At 37.7% G+C, this 18,569-nt stretch overlaps 1 protein-coding gene across 4 annotated transcripts; it reads right to left on the bottom strand.

The window, feature by feature from the left end:
- Positions 1 to 13,771: 13,771 nt before the first annotated feature.
- Positions 13,772 to 18,006, bottom strand: LOC133796465 (factor of DNA methylation 1-like). Of its 4 annotated transcripts, none has more exons than XM_062233992.1 (7): positions 17,867 to 18,006; positions 16,187 to 17,090; positions 15,662 to 15,843; positions 15,354 to 15,443; positions 14,978 to 15,265; positions 14,486 to 14,698; positions 13,772 to 14,195 (listed from the first exon to the last, which is right to left on the bottom strand). In XM_062233992.1, the coding sequence occupies exons 2-7, from the start codon at positions 17,088 to 17,090 to the stop codon at positions 13,962 to 13,964; spliced, it is 1,911 nt and encodes a 636-aa protein (XP_062089976.1). In that variant the 5' UTR covers positions 17,867 to 18,006; the 3' UTR covers positions 13,772 to 13,961. The 4 variants fall into 4 exon arrangements, with proteins under 4 accessions (XP_062089976.1, XP_062089974.1, XP_062089975.1 ...); XM_062233990.1 differs by having other exon boundaries at positions 16,187 to 17,094; positions 17,777 to 17,929; XM_062233991.1 differs by having other exon boundaries at positions 17,777 to 17,910.
- Between the last annotated feature and the right edge of the window lie 563 nt (positions 18,007 to 18,569).

The following is an 18,569-nucleotide window of genomic DNA, read 5'->3' as shown; positions in this document are numbered from 1 at the left end:
AAATGATTGAGATCTCATTTCTGTGATTAAGTTCACGGAAATATCATTTATAAGGAACTTAGTGGGAGTTAAGGATAAAATACTGATAAGGGGTAAAACGGTAATTTGCACCCAGCTCGTTAGTAAGTCATCGATAGAGGATTGACTGATTGTAATGGTTATAACAATGGATAACGTATTTATGGTTTTGAAAATACGTTTTATGAATTCAAGAGTTTAATTCCGAGTCTATAGTGGAGTCACGAGGAATTAATAAGGTAGTGAAATTATTCGTAAATAAATTCATGGTAACTTGTTGGAGCTTGATTTCATGGATCCATGGTCCCCGCATCATCTTTGAGTAAATCATCTAGAATGTCTCAATTAATTGATTTAATTATCAATTAGGATTTTTAAAGTTGATTATGTCAATTTTGGAAAATTTACAGAGATATGAGATTTAGAGAATAAAAGAGAATCTTTGGGTAAATTTATTAATATTGATAAATTGGTATCAATATAAATAAATAATATTAAATCAACTTTCAAATTATAATTAGTTAATTTGAATAAGGATTTAATTAATTAATTAAAAAAATAAATAAAAGGTTTTGAATTTAGGCCCAGTTGGGATTTAAATTCAAAACAAAGAGATTGGGCCCAAGTCCATTTATGGCAGCCCAATGCATTTATTTTTGTTTATTATTTTTAATTAATTTAAATTTAAATAAATCTCATTAAGTTGCCTATATAAGGAATTTGATATCTAGGGTTTTCATAAGGAAGCAAGTCAGTCTCAGTTGATTTGGATAAGTGAAAACCTAGACACTCTAATCCTTTCTTAGCCACATTCTCTTCTTCTTTTCTAGATCTCTATCTCACGTGTTGAGAGCCAGCCCACACTAGTTCTAGGTTGATCAAAGGCTTGGTGAGGAAGACTGTGTTGCTGATCTTGTTCAATCTCTTGATAATACTCTGCTACAGAAAGGAATCAAGGGTTAGAGAGATTGAAGGATGGAGTTGTTCCAGTTCCGCTGCGTAATGTAAGTTTTTACTTTACTTTGTATTTATATCAATTTCATATGAGCATGTTCTAGGAATTTGCATGTTTGTTTGATAATATGTAAATTGCATGAAAATAAATAAAGATCGTGCAATAAGTTTTTCCTACACTACAGCCCTTAGGAGTATTTTTTATCTTTTGAGGGTTTTAAGAGCGGGAACCTAACCTAGGGTGCTCGAGATCAATTCCACCACTGTGGTTGGTGGAATTCGATGTCCCGGAAGCTAGAACTCCACCCAGAAATATTAACGCGATTATTAATGGTATTTCCTATCTTGGTTGTGACTAGGTATTAAGCTAGGGCTCGGGAAGCGGATCGTGCTCGAGAGGCGTCGCTCGTAATCAGTGAACATGGAAATTAAAGGTAAGAAAACTGCACCCTGTTGTGGAATTATAATGGGACTAAGGGTTCCCTATTTTGTATGCTTGGTAAAGGATGGTATTATGCCATGAAAACAGTAGACCAACGGCCTAAGAGTGCCGAAGTTTACACTAGCGCATAGGGCGCGGCTCGGCTACTGGTAGCTGAGGACAGCTTGTTATGTACTGAGCTTGGTTTAAGCGGGCCGGAGTCAGTGGGGTAAACAGAGGGTGCAACCTTAAGTGTCGACCCTGATTATTTTATGATTTTTTTGTTATTATTGTTTGGTGAGTTGTTATGCTGAATAGTTGGGTGATGATTAGCTGACTCTTTGGTTGTATTTCCATGCTTTGTGAATATTGTGGTATGTTAAGTGTATGAACGTGCTTAAAGGGTTATCCAAATATTATTATTATTGCTTGTTATGTAATATGATATGTTTTCTTGCTGGGCCTTGGCTCACGGGTGCTACGTGGTGCAGGTAAAGGCAAGGGCAAGCTTGATCAGCCCTGATTTGGAGAGCTCTGAGAGAAGAATGTACATGAATAGCTGCTCAGTCGCCACGGTTGAGAGTGAGACAGGAACAAGAGAACCAAAAACGTCTGTTTTGCCTTAGAGTGGCTAACGATTGTTTAAACCTTGGAAATTTTGTAAACTGACTTTTGAATGCTTTTCCTTTTTGGGATCCCATATGTGTAAAATGTTTACTTTTATGAAATGTACCTTTTTTAGGCCAAACCCTTTTAACCCTAGCACATTAATGGTTTTAGTGACATGTTTTTAACTAAATGACTTGATTAGCAAGTCCTGCACCTTTATAAGTACACAATGTAGTGATCTTGGCTATCCAGGGCATTACAGGTAATCATCAGCTGTTAGCTGAATCCTTGGACCTAATTGAAGAAAGATGCGAAAAGTCCAACATACGCCTGACAGCCCATCAGCAAAAAGTTGCCCGGTATTTCAATTCTAGAGTTAAGGAACAAAAATTTAACGTAAGAGACTTAGTCTTACGAAGAATATTCCCAGAAACTCGATGTAACGCCCTGGTTACCCCAGAACAGTTACGGTGAACAGTGAACCGGAAATTTGACTCGCTACCCGAGTCCTTTGGTTAAAAACGTGATCTAGGTACTGTTAACAGGTTAAGGTGAAAAACCAATAAAAAGGAAAGGGTACATTTCATTAAGTAAATAAACTGCTCATGAGCCTTTTAAAATGTTTACAAGATGTCCATAATACAAAAGAGTCGCTACAGTTTCAAATTTACAATCCCCGCCGGCCTAAGCGGCAAAAGTATGGTAAACCCCTAGTCCCTCTGAGAACTCCTTGACCGTGGCGGTCAAGCGGCCCTATATGTACACCACACCGCCCAAGCTCCCCACTCAGGGTTGGTTAAGCTTTTCCTTCCCTTTACCTGCACCACATAGCACCCATGAGCCAAGGCCCAGCAAGAAAACATAATAAAAACATGATATAATATCAACAACGATCATAATAACCATTCAGGACTATCAGTCCAGCAAATAGGTGACAACAGTCAAAAGTCACAATAATGAGCATCGCTCCCTCTAGCCATGTGACGATAGGGTCACCAGGCTTAACTGATAAGTGATCCTTTCATAAGTTTGCTCAGGACAGGTGCATGGTGATTGGTCACCAACATAACCTTCCTCACGACTCTAGAGTCGAAACTATGGACAACGTCCCTTAGCCACGTGACAAACGGTCACCGGGGTCATATACCTTGGCTATAGTCATCTGGTCGTAGACCAGGCAAGCGCTTATAAGTTCTTCGACCCTAGGGTCGGTCTAGCATTAATGCCATAGAGCCATTCAATGCGTGATTCTCGACTTTAGAGTCGGTCCCTAACTAGTCAGTGTCTCAACAGGTAATCTGCGTTCACTAGCATTTAATATGGAATCCATGTCCACATATATCAACCAACATGCCTCAATATCAAGCCATGCATGTCATATACCTATCCAGGGTGCAACTGTATTCATACACTGTTTTCTTACCTCTGGTTCGAGTGAGAATTATTATATGAACGACCCCTGAGAACGATCAACCTTTAAATTCCTTGACGGTCACCTGGTCATAACCAAATTATAGAATTTATCAATAAAATGATAACTGAGGGTTCCCAAACCAAATCCCAGCCCCCGAGACCTCAAATACTACCCAACCGGGTACTAGGTCCAACCCCGAGGCCTATGGTTTGAATCCCCAAGCTAAAAACCACATTTTAGCAAAATTGGCCTTAAGGGCCGCGACCCTCCCCTGCTGCGTCGCGGCGTGCCCTCAAACAGAGAGGGCTCCCTGCCTGCCAAATGCCAAGGGCCGCGGCGCACCCCTGCTGCGCCGCGGCGCCCAGCTCAGATCAGCAAGAACGCCCTTAACGAACCAGTTTTTCCCCTGTGCGATTTCCTCTCAAACCAGTCCTTCAAACCTTCATAAAACCTCTTCCAAACATGTAATTAAACCCCCAAACAACACCCTTAGCTCACTCTCATCAAACCCCAATCAAACTAACACTAAAACCCCCTTTGATTCTCACTTCCCACATCAAAAACATAAGTTGAATACTAAAAGTAAAACAGAGCACCAGCTGTGATAAATGGCCAAAACTCACCTTGAGACTAGCTTTAAACCTCCCACACAAGCTAAAACAAGTCTCCAACCCAGCCTTTCAATTTCCCTTGGTTGAATCTCCACCAAGAACTCAAAACCCTCAAAGGAGAAGTGAAGAAGATGATGTACGGGAAAGGAAGAAGCAAACCCCTGTTTTTGTTCTGTTTATTCTACCACCTTCTACAGCCACATAAGTCTCATATATCCTCCCAAAAAGACCAAATTACCCTTGTATCAACTTAAGCCTTTAAAGCCATCCCAAGGGCAAAATTGGTACTTTCCGCCTATCCCGTTAATCATAATTAATGCTTCCCAATTCCCGCTAATCTCAATATCCTCAAACACCAATAACTCATATCCCGTTACCCTAAAATCCCCGGTAACGCTATAGTCATTAACAACACCCCGAGACTCACCCCGAGCCCCGAGCTCAAACCTGTTATGACCAAACCGATAAATCCCGTTCAACGATCGTCTCATGTCGAAATACTCGAACCAATCCACATTATAATGTGGTCTCACAATATATCATTAACGCACATACAAATATACAATTATACCCTCAACGGGCCAAATTACCAAAACACCCCTGTAAACAAATGCGGACTCACAAGCATGCATTTAACATCATATTATAATATAATTCTCATAAACATGCATAAACACATTTAATAGCATAATTAAATAGTTATGGCCCTCCCGGCCTACTAATCCAGCCATTAACCATAATAGGGAATCCGGGGCATTACACTCGAGATGCTTCAGCAGGAGTACTAGGCCCCAACTGGGAAGGCCTTTACCAGGTTACAGAGATAGTACCGCCTGGCACATACAAGCTAGTGCGGTATAACCAAGATCTCCAACTAGTACCTGTCCCCCGTTATTGGAATGGAGAACACCTAAGGAAGTACTACCAATAAGATTGCTTTTAAGTGATCGTTGACTGGCTGGTACAGGCACGATTGCCCTTACCACCGACCAACCAACGTTAGTTTTATTAATTATGCATAGGCACGATTTGCCAATTATTGTAATAATTAAAGCTACTTTGTAGTGACTCAGCTTGTATGATTAATCTTTAATCAATAAGACATGTTTTGTCTATTTTTACAATGATTATCTTGCTAACTAGTGAATTACATCACGGATTATCGACAGTGTATGAAACCTTTGCAGGTTTTGGCAAACCCAAATGGGCCCGAACAGGTTATTATGAACAGCTCTGGTCAATTAGAAAGTGACCAAGAGGATAACCCAAGAGTTATGAATCCCGCTCGGTCACTTGGGGGGCACCATAGTCATACATGGACAAGAAGTCAAAAAAAAGCGCGTAATTAAAAGGACTTAGAAATGTTAATTTTTATTAATGTTAAAGTGCTTGCACGTTGCTCGGTATACCAGGCAACAAAAAGAGCCATAAAACAATTTTTGTACATATGGTTGAATAGTATTGTTTATAACTCGTTCGAAAAAATTGATTAGCTTTGATCAACAGATAGAGCCGCACAACTCCAAACAGAGTCGCATAGCTAAAAAAAATAGTATACACTGAGCAGTAATGAAAAATAAGGTACGAGCAGATACATACCCAAATAAAAATATCATATAGACATGTGTCAAAAGGCGCTCGAGATTAAAAGCTACTCGGCTCAGCTGATGTTTCAACAAAAGTGAAAATAAGTGCGCGAGAATAAAAACTGCTTGGCTCAGTCACTTTTGTTCAGACATAGACTATATAAAAAAAAACAAGTAGAGTTTTCAATAGTCAAGGACGTGTTGATCGGGCTCAACAACAGGAGTTTCGGCTGGGAGATTGTTGGACTAGTTCGCAGGATTTGGAGCCTCAGTTGAAGAACTTGGGTCGGATGGCAAGACACCCTCTTTAGAAGCTATGACGACTGGCTCGGTGGGCGGCTCGACAATCTCTAGCTCGAAGACGGGCAGCTGCTCGGTAGGTCCGGTCGGAGCCTCGTTCTTCTCCTGCTCAGTGTAGTACTGCATAAGCTCATCGTAAGCCTCTCCTAAATACCTGAAGTCCAATATTTTGTTATGAACCCAAAAATCAAAGAAAGTGCTTAGGCCAAAATCCTCCAAAGCCTTAGCATCGGCAGCCATATCAGATTTTTCTTGCTTAAGGGCCTTTGCCAGTCTGTCCTCCTTTTCTTGGGCAGCCTTCTCAACAGCAACAATCTTTTCCTTCAGCTCTTCAATCCTCTTCTCCAACCTGTTAACATCAAGGTTCCTCTGCTCGGCAACATTTTTAAGACTCTCATTTTCCTTAGTAACCTGCTCGGAGGTCCGTTGAAGATTCTGAACTTGTTCGGACAACTCATTAACTTGGGAGGTTTTTTCTTCAGACTCTTTCACCAAGACAATCACCTGCTTGCTCACCCCTTTGGCACGATAATGAGCGTAGTTAAGGACCAACATACTCTACAACATGAAATAAGGAAACTGAGAACAAGTGAGAGACAAGGAAAATCAATTAGCTCCAAGAAAGTAGAATACTTACCCTAACAACATCCTGGAGGCCAATACTGGTGATATACTCCAAGGATTTGGTACTTAAATTTGTCATGAAGTCAGATTGGGTATATGTAACGCCCTAAACTCTAGGGACTGTTACGGTGTGCCTTGTAAACAGTGCTAAACTCGCTAATCGAGTCATTTAGCCAAAATCGTGTAACTAAGTATGATTAGCGGTTTAGGGATTAAATTTTTTTGGTTAAGATATAACGTTTCATTAGAAAGTTTACTATATATGTTGGGATCCCAAAAATATAATTTAAAAGTCTATTACAGCAAAAAATTTACAACCAGCCGATCTAAGCGACAAAACAGGTTTTAACCCTAGTTCCTCTCCTTCAAACCTCAGTCGTGGCAGTCGAGCAGCTGCATATGTACACATCGTCACCTAAGCTCTCCAACTCAAGGATGGTCCAGCTTTCTTTTGCCTTTACCTTCACCACAAAGCACCCGTGAGCCGAAGCCCACCAAGAAAACTCAATATGCTCATGAACAGTAATAACATGTCATCAAATCATAAGGCACATGCCTAGCAAATACAGCCCTATTCAAGCAGGCAAATAAGTTCACGTAATGATGGGTATCCAGGATAAGGAATCATGCCCTCCTGAGTGGATGAATATCAAGTCAATCCTAATCAGATAAGTGAATTAACACTGGTGGTTCCGGTAACCATACCGGGCTGATAGCCTTAAATAAAAGAGTGACAGTGGTACAAGTCACTAAGGTGGGTTCTGTTCCCTTTATAAATAAGTGATCATTTCACTAGCTTAAACAGGATAGTTGCATGATGATTAGTCACCAACATAACCTTCCTCATGACCCTAGAGTCATAACTATGGAACACTGTTCCCTAGCCATGTGACAAACTGTCACCTAGGCCTTTGGCCCTAGCTCTGAGTAACTAGTCTTAGACTAGACAAGCGCTTATAATTTTCATCAACCTTCGGGTCAGTCCAGCATTAATACCCCATATGAGTCATTCAACGTTGATATCGATTAGATCTAATCTTCATTCGGCCCTGGGTCCTCGATGCTTATGCCGTTTCTGACTCTTAGGTCAGTAATACGCGACCAGTGCCGATCCTGAACAGTTGGTGCCACACACATATAAGCAAGCAATGCTACCAAACATATATCATATGTCAAATATTCAAATATAGGGCATTCAACATGCTTACTTAACAACTGCTAGCATAATTAGGACCATGCATAAACACAGAGGCTCAAGTTCCGAACAATCTCATATTCAATACTCATAGCATGCCCTAACCATGCATGTCACATATACACATGGTGCATTTTTCTTACCTCGGGTTTGAGCAAGAATTAGTAAAAGAACGACCCTTGAGTACGATCAATCCTTTGATCCTTTAGCGGTCACCTAGTCATAACCAAATATGGAATCCCATCAATAAAATAAACCATAAAAAGGTTTATAATCTAAAACCTCACTCCCGGGATCCATCCCGCACTCTCAGGACTCTCAATCACCCAAACGGGGTAGTGGAACCATCCCTCGAGCCCCCAAAATCATCCAAAACCCCAAAAATATGTTTGCTGGAAATTGCACTAGCGCTGGGGCGCTGCCCCAAAGTCAGAAAAGCCCAAAACCTGCCCTGCCTAGCGCTATGGCGCCATCAGCAGACCAGAAACTTTTCTGGTCTTCTCCCCTGCGATCCCCCTTGAAAACCAAGCATCCAAACCAATCCCAAACTTCACCCATACATCAAATTCAATCCCTAGACTTCATCTACATCACACCCTCATCAAAACCCAAGCAATCAAACTCAAAAACTTCTATGAATTCTCACAACTAACACCTCAAATTATCAACTGAAAACTTACTTGAAAAAACAGAGTATAGCTTAAATTCATGGATGTAATCTTACCTCAAGCTTGATTTAGACCCCCTTCAATGGTTGAACCAAGGTCCTAAGCCCTCAAGCCTTGCTCTCCTAGCTTGGATCCTCAAATTGGCTCTCAAAAATTGAAAGGAAGAAGGAGAGAAGAACAGGTACGGGAGGGAAAGATGAGGATGATAATGATGCTCTGTTTTTCTCTAATTCCACAGCCCATGAGTTGATATATATCTTAGGGGTGAAAAGACCATTTTGCCCCTAAGTCTAATTAAAACCCTTAATAGCCACCAAGGGCAAAACCATCATTTCTTGCCTATCTCGTTAATTATAATTAACACCCTCTAATTCCTGCTATTCTCGATATTCTAATATACCAATAATTCATATCCCGTTACCCTCTAATTCCCGGCAACGTTCTAATCACCAAATTATCCTGAGACTCACTCCGAGCCCCGAACTTTATCCCGTTATGACTAGACTGAAAATTTGCATTCCATGACCGAATGGCTCGAACCAATCCACATATAATGTGGTATTATTTATAATTCACCCACATGCATGAAAATACACAATCACGCCCTCAACGGGCCAAATTACAAAAATGCCCTTATAATTAAAATGAACCCATATGCATGCATTTACCATCATATAATAATATAATTCACATAAACATGCATATAATCATTAAATAGCATAATAAATCAATTATGGCCCTCCCAGCCTCCTAATCAAGGTCCTAAACCTTATTAAGAAAATTGGGGCATTACAGTATAGGACACCCATTTTGTGTGGCCTTGATGAATGGCTAAGGCCTTCTTTAAAGGTCCATGAGACTCCTCGGCAGGGTCCTCAGCAGCACCCTCTAGGACTCTATCCGGGGGGCCAGACCTTTGCGTAGGGGATGAGTGAATAACCTCCTCAGTCTGAGGTCCCTTGCCTTTGGCAGATTTGCGAATCAAAGTCTGCGACTATGACCTTTTCTGAGAAGGAGTTTATTCGGGGGTCCTAGCAACCTGCTCGGCATGATCATCAGGAGAGTCTGTCTTGAGGCGTTTGGCTAGGGGAGCCTCCTTGCTCGGATCGGTGGCATGCTTCTAAGCAAATTTCTTAAAGAGCACAGACAACATATCTGCAAATCAACATAAAAGGTTAGTAAGGCGCCGAGCAGCATTAGAACAAGCAGAAAATTATAATTACAAAATAATGCAAAGAAAGTTATATAAAGAGAGTGAAATCACCATCTTCGTTCCCCGTTGAGCAGCCGGCTACTCCAGGCTGTACATCCTCATCACTGTCTGAGGAGCTTGAGTTTAAATGCTCCACTTCAATCTGCTTCCCCTTTCCAGACTGGGGGGCAGGGCCAGCTTTTTGAGCACTATGATCAACAGGTTCTTAGATGACTACCCCTACCGAGCTTCTTGTTTGGTGGGCCACGCAAGGTTTGGACGAAGCTACAAATAGCCTGGTTTGTTTTTTAGATGGCAGAGAATTGGGCGAATTAGTACTGGGTAGGTGCTTCCTAGGCAACTGTCTAGTAGGGGTAGCACCCTTGGCTTGTGCCTCTGGATTGGGGTAAAGCCTAGCATTGGTTAATTTCTCTGCAGTGGTCAGAGCCACCATGTCTTTAAGGTCGGGGTTCATGGCAGCCAACTTACGAGCCCGTTTAGCCATCTCTCGAGTAGGGGCCGGACAGATAAAGGGACTGTTGCATTGAAAAGATAGGTGGGTGGCAACAATATTTTCAGTAAGAAAGTATTGGCTGGCATACTCCCCAACTTTGGAGATGTTGTCCGTATTGGCCAGGTAAATATTGGAATCCCTATGGCTGAAATAGAAATACCCCGAGCAGCCTTGCCAGAGACTAGATTTGAGGTCAAAGAGGTAATTAATTTCGTGGGCAGAAGGTACTGGCCAATTTAAGGATTTGTACAATACATAAAGGGCGGAAAGAAACCTACTGCCCTTGGGACTAATCTGGGTTGGGCAAATCCAAAAATAATCAGCCACACTCCGAAAGTATGGTTGAAGAGGGAGAGAGGCTCCAGCAGTCATATGGAATCGGCTCCAGGCACAAAATTGGCCCCCGAGGTAATTGGCAATCTAACAGGTAGAAGGCTTGAAGATGGATACACCCTACAACTTAAAATGCTCATTCATGTTATGTATTTTTTTTAATGAAAATAGCACTAGCAGGAGCCAAATAGAGAGGACCCTCTTCCTTCTCAGCCAACGGGTTTAGGGATGCCTCAGTATAAATCTACGTAGCATACTCGGTCTCAGAATCTTCTTCCTGCCTCGAGCCATTGGGCTGCTCCTCGGGGGGTGATGCCTCTCTGGGATCCCTTCTAGTAGCGCGCCGTGCCACGCGAGAATCTTCTTCAGTTGAGCCTTGAGTTGTCTTTTGGTACGAGCCATTGTAATGGAAGACACAGTGATGGAGTTTGGTGATCACCTCCCCCGAGTAGTCTACGCACACAAGAAAAATGGGAAAATGAGGTGATAGCACCGAACAACACCGGTCGGTATAATTGTCGTAAGGTATACGGCCAGCTCAGGAGTAAACACGATACAATATACCGCGCAACAAGAAGACAAAATCAAAAGTAAAGGAAACCGAGAAAATGAAGGGTTTTCCGAAAAATTTATCAAAGAGTTGTTCTTGGTGTTTTTCAAGAACACCGAACATAAATCTACCAAAATGGGCCGTAAAAAAGTGTTTTCCTTGTAAAATCAGAAAATAAAACAGATTACCCGTTGCAAGAGCTACTCAAAGCAATTTTTTATTTACTGATTCAAACAACATTCATTCAAGAAATCTGAAGGTTTGGCGAAAACAAAACCCACAACCACAGAAAAAAAAAGAACAGAAGTATTTTCGCATAAATCATAGATGTACCAAAGAGTGAAAAGTCGTTTCTTGGAAATTTAAAGAAGTGCAAAGGTCTTCAACTCTATTAAATGAAGATGCTACGTAGCAAAGAGAACATACCCTTGACCAAGCTAGATGGGGTGGTATCCAGAAGGAACGTTTACATACTGCTCAGCACCATTGCAAACTTGGGGGGGGGGGGGGGGGGGGGGGAATGTTATCCAAAAGATATACACAGCTGACAGGGCATGAAGGTTGGACACGTAGCATCATATTGTGGGCACGTGTCATCATATTCTTGACACGTGGCATAGGCATCCGACAGTCAAACAAGTTGGAGAGAGCACACTTGCTAAATGAATAACAATTGCTGCGCGATATGCTCACTAGGAAAGAGGCTGCTCGGTATGTTCTCCAGGAAACCCAGTAAACCTGGTCGAATGAAGTCAGTTACATCCTCCTCACGCCTAACAGTTCACCTGAAAACTCGGTCAAACTCCTGAAGAGTATGACTACAACTACCAGCGAAAAGGAAGGGATATTTTGCAGCAGTGGCGGTGTAGGCGCAACTTCCTGGGCATTGGGGACAGTATAAATACAAGTCTTCCACCACTGTGGAAGAGGTTCAGATTTTTAGCCTACCTAACAGCACCAGGAATATACTGACCAACCTGTTAGGAACACTTAGCAGTGATTTCTGCCATTCTGTATTGTTTTTACACTTAGAACCGTACATGTTTTCACTGGTCATCTTGTGTAAACCTTAAAGATCAATACAAATTAAAGAGGAAGTACGCCATTACCGTTTCTTAGGGCCGAACCTCTAAAATTTTTGGTGTCTTTTATCATTCATTGCTCATAGTTATTAGGTTCTTGACTTATTTATGGTTTATTGATTATCTGAATGAAAACTCTCTAATTAATTATTTTAACTCCGCGCTAGTTGACCAAAAAACCAGTCAACAACTATAACCAATCAAATATAAAAAAAATGATTACTTTTTGTATATTGTCAATAAATATCAAATTAACATTAATGAAATACTAAATTTTACACTAGTTTTTACAATTGTGCATTGAACCATAGTGCTAAAAATTGTGTTAAATATATAATATATTGATTTTTTGTGCCAAATATAGCACATTATTTACATCTCGCATTGGAGATGGTCTTAGTGATGCGATGAGTTCAGAGAAGTAGTGGAGAAAGTGGTCGATGAGCTAAGAATGAAATATTATATTTGATATTTTTTTATAGGGTACTATTTTGATTCATTTTGTAAAACAGATGGTCTGAATTGTCATTTAACAAAATACAGGGGTTGATCGCGTATTTAGAAAAAATACAAGGATATAAATAGAAATACTAATTATTTCAAAATGATATAAAAAATTAATCATATATAAATGTAATTGAATTAGATCAGTCGGTTGTTATTCGATTAATATAGTAATAATTTCAAATCTATGCTAATATTATACTTATTAAATGTATTATTACTATAAAAAAACAAATTAAATTGACATTTATGTGCAATTGTTAGTAAAGATTTGATATTTTTGCTGTTTAAAAAAATTGATTTGGTACTTAAGTGCTATTGTTAGCAAATATTTGGTATAATTACTGTAAAAAAAAATAGATTTGGTATTTAAATGCAACTATTATGAAATATTTGATATTTTTAACGCAAATAATGCTAATAATAATTATCTAATAAAATTAATTTTTTTTTTAAAAATATATAGCTTTTTATAAATTTATATTTACCATTTTTCATAATTTTAGATTGCATGATAATTTATATTTATAGTAATATGGGTAATTAATTACCCAAGAAATCCATAAATCTCTTCTACATCAAAAGTGTGTAGATAACAAAATTTATTTGTTTTAACGGTTTGTTTTGTTAACTTTAACATAATATTTTAAATATTTGACGAAATATACCTTTAAAACTAACTTAAAAAAAGTATTTATCAATTATATTAATATAAATTCAAATATTATAAAATATCATTATTATAATAATATTTAATATAAAACTACATATATAATAATTATATTAATTCAAATTCAAATGTTATAAAATATCCTTATTATAATAATATATAATACAAGATATTTAATAATTATACTAATATAAATTTAAATGTTATAAAATATTATTAAGATAATAATATATAATTCTAATTTGTTTACTAATTATATTAATATGAATTTAAATATTATAAAATATTATTATTATAATAAATATTATAAAATATCATTATAATAATAATATATAATACTTAATTTTAATTTTAAAATGATCTAAAAATATTATCATGTTATATATATATATATTTAAAAAAATTATAAGTAATATTTTTTTAAAATTTTTATTTATTATATTTATGTTATTCTTTTATATATAATATTATTTATTTATTTGACAATAATATAAGTTTAACATATATAATTAATAAATTTTATAAATAAAACTAAGTAAATTTACATTAGATTCTATAAAGTTAAACACGTTACATTAGACATTATTAGTTTAATGAAACTTCAAAACATATAGTTAGCCACACATATTAAATTGGTAAATGAATAAATACTTTATTGACTATACATGACTTAACTTTAAATTAATATAATTAATTATAACTACAGGCCTTGACCTTTACCATGCTCTCTTCCGCTTAAGTTTTGTCATATTCACGAGAGAAAAAGTAATAACTTCTTTAACAGTGGCTTTTCTTCCTTCTTTGAAATTCCAAAGTTCAGGAACAGTATATCTTCCACTAGGATTATACTCATTAATTTCTTTCAAGGCCGTAACAACTGTCCCATATATCTCTTCTCCCCATTCCGCCTTGAGATTTCTTAGGTTCTCATCTTCCTCGTCTATAATTACCTGCAACGTATTACACAGTAGAAACCAAAAAGAAGTTCTTCAGAGTGGCTTTCTAGAAAAAAGATAGAAATATGAAACCTTGTTATGTCCACTACTTTTGTCACAAAGTCATCCCCACTCCACAGCTGTGATGATAAAACAAAAGAACTGAGAAGTAACTAATTCTAGTTGCTGAAAAAATTGAATGGTTTAAGATGCATGCCACAGTGGATTTTGATTTTGAGTGTGTAAAATGAGTGTGTCCTAATCATTATTCTACTTGAAATATATAAGTTAGTGAAAGGGAGTACCTCATGATTCCCATTATTAGTCACCACCTTGAATGGATGCCAACTTGGATTTTTCAAATTTTCTTGCCACAAGGAGCAAAGGGTGGCGGCCTGCACTTGAGCTTCCTCGAATGGAAATCGTTGCTTGCAAATGTCGAGGAAGGGCTTAATGTCAAGATCTCCCATTCTTTTTATCTCAATGTTAGTTCGACCAGTCAACAAATCAGGCAACCCCTACGAAAAAATCAGTCTTACTTAGCACTCACACTATTCCATGAACAAAAATAACAATGTTGGCTCCATGAACAAAGCAAAAATAAACAACTGATCATAAACGATCTACCAATCACCTAATATTAAGGAATGTAATGTAGTTTGGCTGGCCATAAGAATCTGCTATACTTATTTCTTTTTCTTCTGCACAACGCACATCGATACTATAAACACTCGAGTATTATATAATGATCTAGTGAATTAAACTTTCTATCACCCAATAAAATATAAATCATGTACCTCAATTAATGCTTTGCGAGCTTCTTGTAACTCATCATTGATCTCATGCTCTTTAGTCAAAAGAGTTTGATTTAAAGATTTCAAACCATCCAAATCATCCACTTTTTCATGTAATTCATCATTCATTTCTTTCATCTTCTTCTGAACCGATTCATCATCTTCAATTTCTAGATGCTTCATCATCTCTAACTTCCCTCTCAACTCTTTAATTTCGACTTCCAATCTCTGCTTAGCACCCAGCTCCTTTTCTAGCTGAAGTATTTTATTCAAAGCTTCCTCTTCATCCCTCTGAAAGTGTTCAATTTAACTCTTGTAAGTGAGGGTACATAGATAGTAATGCAATAATTAAATTTTAGGGAGTAAATAAGAATCATACCTTTAGCTCTTCAACCAGCCTGTAGACATTCTCATCAGGCTTTTTTAGCTCCATTGAAGCCAACTCAAGTGAATTGTTTTTCAGTTTATTCTACAGAAGAAAATGAAATAAATCAGTTATTATGAGCATCTGTATATCATCACAAATAGCCAGACATTCCTTTTGATGTTACATTCAATCAGGCATGCTGACAAAAGACAAATTATAACTAAAATTACCCAAATATTACTAAAGCTCAAAGAACGAGAATCAACTAGATGGGCACTAAAGTAAAAAGATAGACTGGTAAAGACAATAAGATACACCACCTTCTTTTTCTCCTCCTCATGTTTTTTTCTTTCATGTTCAGTTAATGCTTCACGCTTGTTTATTTCTTTGCTCCAAGAATCAAGTTCCTTTTTCATTCTATCCAAGTCATTACTCATTTTATCTTTTTCATCCAAAATTCTTTGGCATTGATGACGTGCAAAATCCTGCAACTTCTTTCTTTCTGATCAAGTACAAAAAGTTATGTACTAATATTGTATCACAGGATATATTTCATGATTATACGATAACTTCAGCTAAGCCCAATGAACTTCTATTTTGGCATGCCACAAACTGCATATGGACATATCTGGTGATTTGTTAAATAGCTAGGTGATGTTATGCAAATATACCAAACATGATACATAGAAAACACATGTTACAGTTTTATCCCGTGTAAACGACATATCTGAACTAAATAAACAAATATATATGTGAATAAAATTGAAACAAGAAATGCGAATATCACATAGCTATAGACATTCAGATAGAGGCATGCAAATATGGAGACAGAGACAAGATTAAACCTTCAGAAAAAGTTTGCTCAGCCTTCTTCATCTCATCAATTACCCTACTTAAGGACAAGGCTGCTTCATTGCATTTGTATTCTAGCTCAGCCAGGTCCTCAGTTAACATATCATTTTCATTACTTAGGTGTGCCAGAACATTCAATTTCTTCTGTGTTGCTTCGTCTTCGTTGACAATGTCAGATACAGTTTTCAGCTCTCCATTCTTGCGAAGATACTCCCCTATTGGCCCCTCAGAATTATAATCATCTGCACGAGCACACCAGCCATAGATATTTGAGCCATGATGCATTTCCGACGCATTTATCCAATGTCTTTTACTGAAACCATCCTTCTCAAACTTCTTCTCAAATTCATTCACGTTATTATAACCAATCCAATCGTCATTGAACTCTATAATAACCTCTGCAGTAGGGTTGTTCCCATTCCAAAAAGTTTGAGCTTTGGAAGGTCTATATTTGGCAAACTTTGCCAGCCAATAATCAGAATCAAGGAGGGTTAATTCACCCTTACCCTTACTGACAATGTTAACAATAATGCCGGTCCAAGGCCACGCATACAGTTCAGCTTCTTTATCATGTTCTGGAACTGACGTTGAGACAAGTTGTTGGATAAGATCTTCTTCATTTGCTAGCTCATCCTGCAAATAATTTGCCAAGGAAAGGTGGTTTGCCTTTTCTTGTGCACTTCTATTAGCTGCGACTTTGGCAACTCCAGAGGCATGCTGTAGAAGGTCTTTAAACTTGTTGAATTGCTTCTTCTTCCCAACACAAAAGGGGCACTTAAGAGTACCATTCAGACACTTTAATTTGTACTTTCCCTTTCCGGCCCTCAATTGCTCGTATAGTTTGTTATCATAGTCATTGATGATAATATCAGACTCGTCATACGACCTATAGTCCATCTGACTTGGGTATGAAACAGAGTGGAAGAATGCACTTGTTTTAATCAGTAAAATGAATCAAAGCAACCTTCACAAGAATACTTTCAGCAAGACAATAACTTGATTTAGCAATTTAACCCAAAAGACAAAAATTAAAATCACCAAGCACCAAATCACACAAATATCCAAAATACATTCTAATGAGGATGAACATAGAGAGACATGCAGCATCTTCTCCAGTAAATGCACAATGCATAACACCACAAGTTTGCTTTTAGGGATTAAATGTGTAAGTCTTTTCACAAGTTTCATATATGCACATGTGTGTGTGTTTATAAATATATCGCATATAATGCCCTAGTCGTAGCAGGAAATTCATTGAATATCTGGACATGGGTTTGTTTAAGAAATAAAAAAAGCCTTCAGGCTTCATTTTCTAGAGTTTGTAACAAAAATGCAAAACTAGTTTCAGATCCATTCCTCTAAACCCCGTGAATTAAAATGGGGCTTTTTCATCACATTCAATCATCAACTGAGTTAGGTCAAAATACAATCTTCAGCTTTGAGATTCTTTAAATTTCTCTTAAACATCATCCTTTACACTCCAAATCAAAATTTGCCAAAAAACAACTTAAGGGCATTGAAAATCTATGCATAAAAGAAAATGAGAAAAAAAAAGTTCAGAAAACTAAAGATTCACAACTTACGTCAATAATTACCGCAATATCGCTGGAATTACAGAGAATATAAAATTAGAGAGAGAGAGAGACTAATTAAGAGGAAGAAGAAAGACAAACCCTTTTCCAGATTGAGGACCTAACTCTGATTCAGACACAACTTTACATCTTGACACGTGTAAAAATCTGTTACATTTCACTTAAATAAAAAAAATAAGGTAAAAAATATCCACCATATTACTCAAATTTATAAAACAACAAATAATAAAACCATTTAGATATATTTACTGCCTAGAATGCCATAACTTTTTCTTTACACATAAAAACACCTATTTTATAATGGATGATTCTGGCGTCCCTCACAGGATTAAGTCCTTTATGTGGGGCTCAGAAATTTGCCAAGTGTCAAAGTTACATTAGTATAAAAATGTTGACTTTTGAGTATTATGACTTGGTATAACCGGTTGTATAACCGGTTGTGATTTTTTAGTTGGCACTGTTTTAGTAAGTGGGGGGTAGAAAGGTAATTTTAGGTCCAATAAATAGTACAGTTGAGGGTTTTATAGTAAATATAGGTAAGTGTTGAGACTTATTTATGATTGTGGACACGTAACTATTTGACTGCTACTAAGTAACTATTATAATTGACTTAGACAAATGTATAATAAAATAACGTAACAAAAACTGAAGTTGTTATAATTTTTTTATGCCTGTGTTGAGGGTCCTCATTGAATACCTGATACGCATCAGTGAGGCAGCAGCTGACGGGGTAGACGCGGATGAGGGTGTTGGAGACAAAATAATCTACGTTGAAGCCAAACTT

The sequence above is a fragment of the Humulus lupulus genome, chromosome 8 (assembly GCF_963169125.1).
Source record: "Humulus lupulus chromosome 8, drHumLupu1.1, whole genome shotgun sequence".
In the NCBI taxonomy this organism is placed as follows: domain Eukaryota; kingdom Viridiplantae; phylum Streptophyta; class Magnoliopsida; order Rosales; family Cannabaceae; genus Humulus; species Humulus lupulus.
The sequence above is the reverse complement of the archived record's forward strand: the minus strand, read 5'-3'. Positions and strand labels throughout refer to the sequence as shown.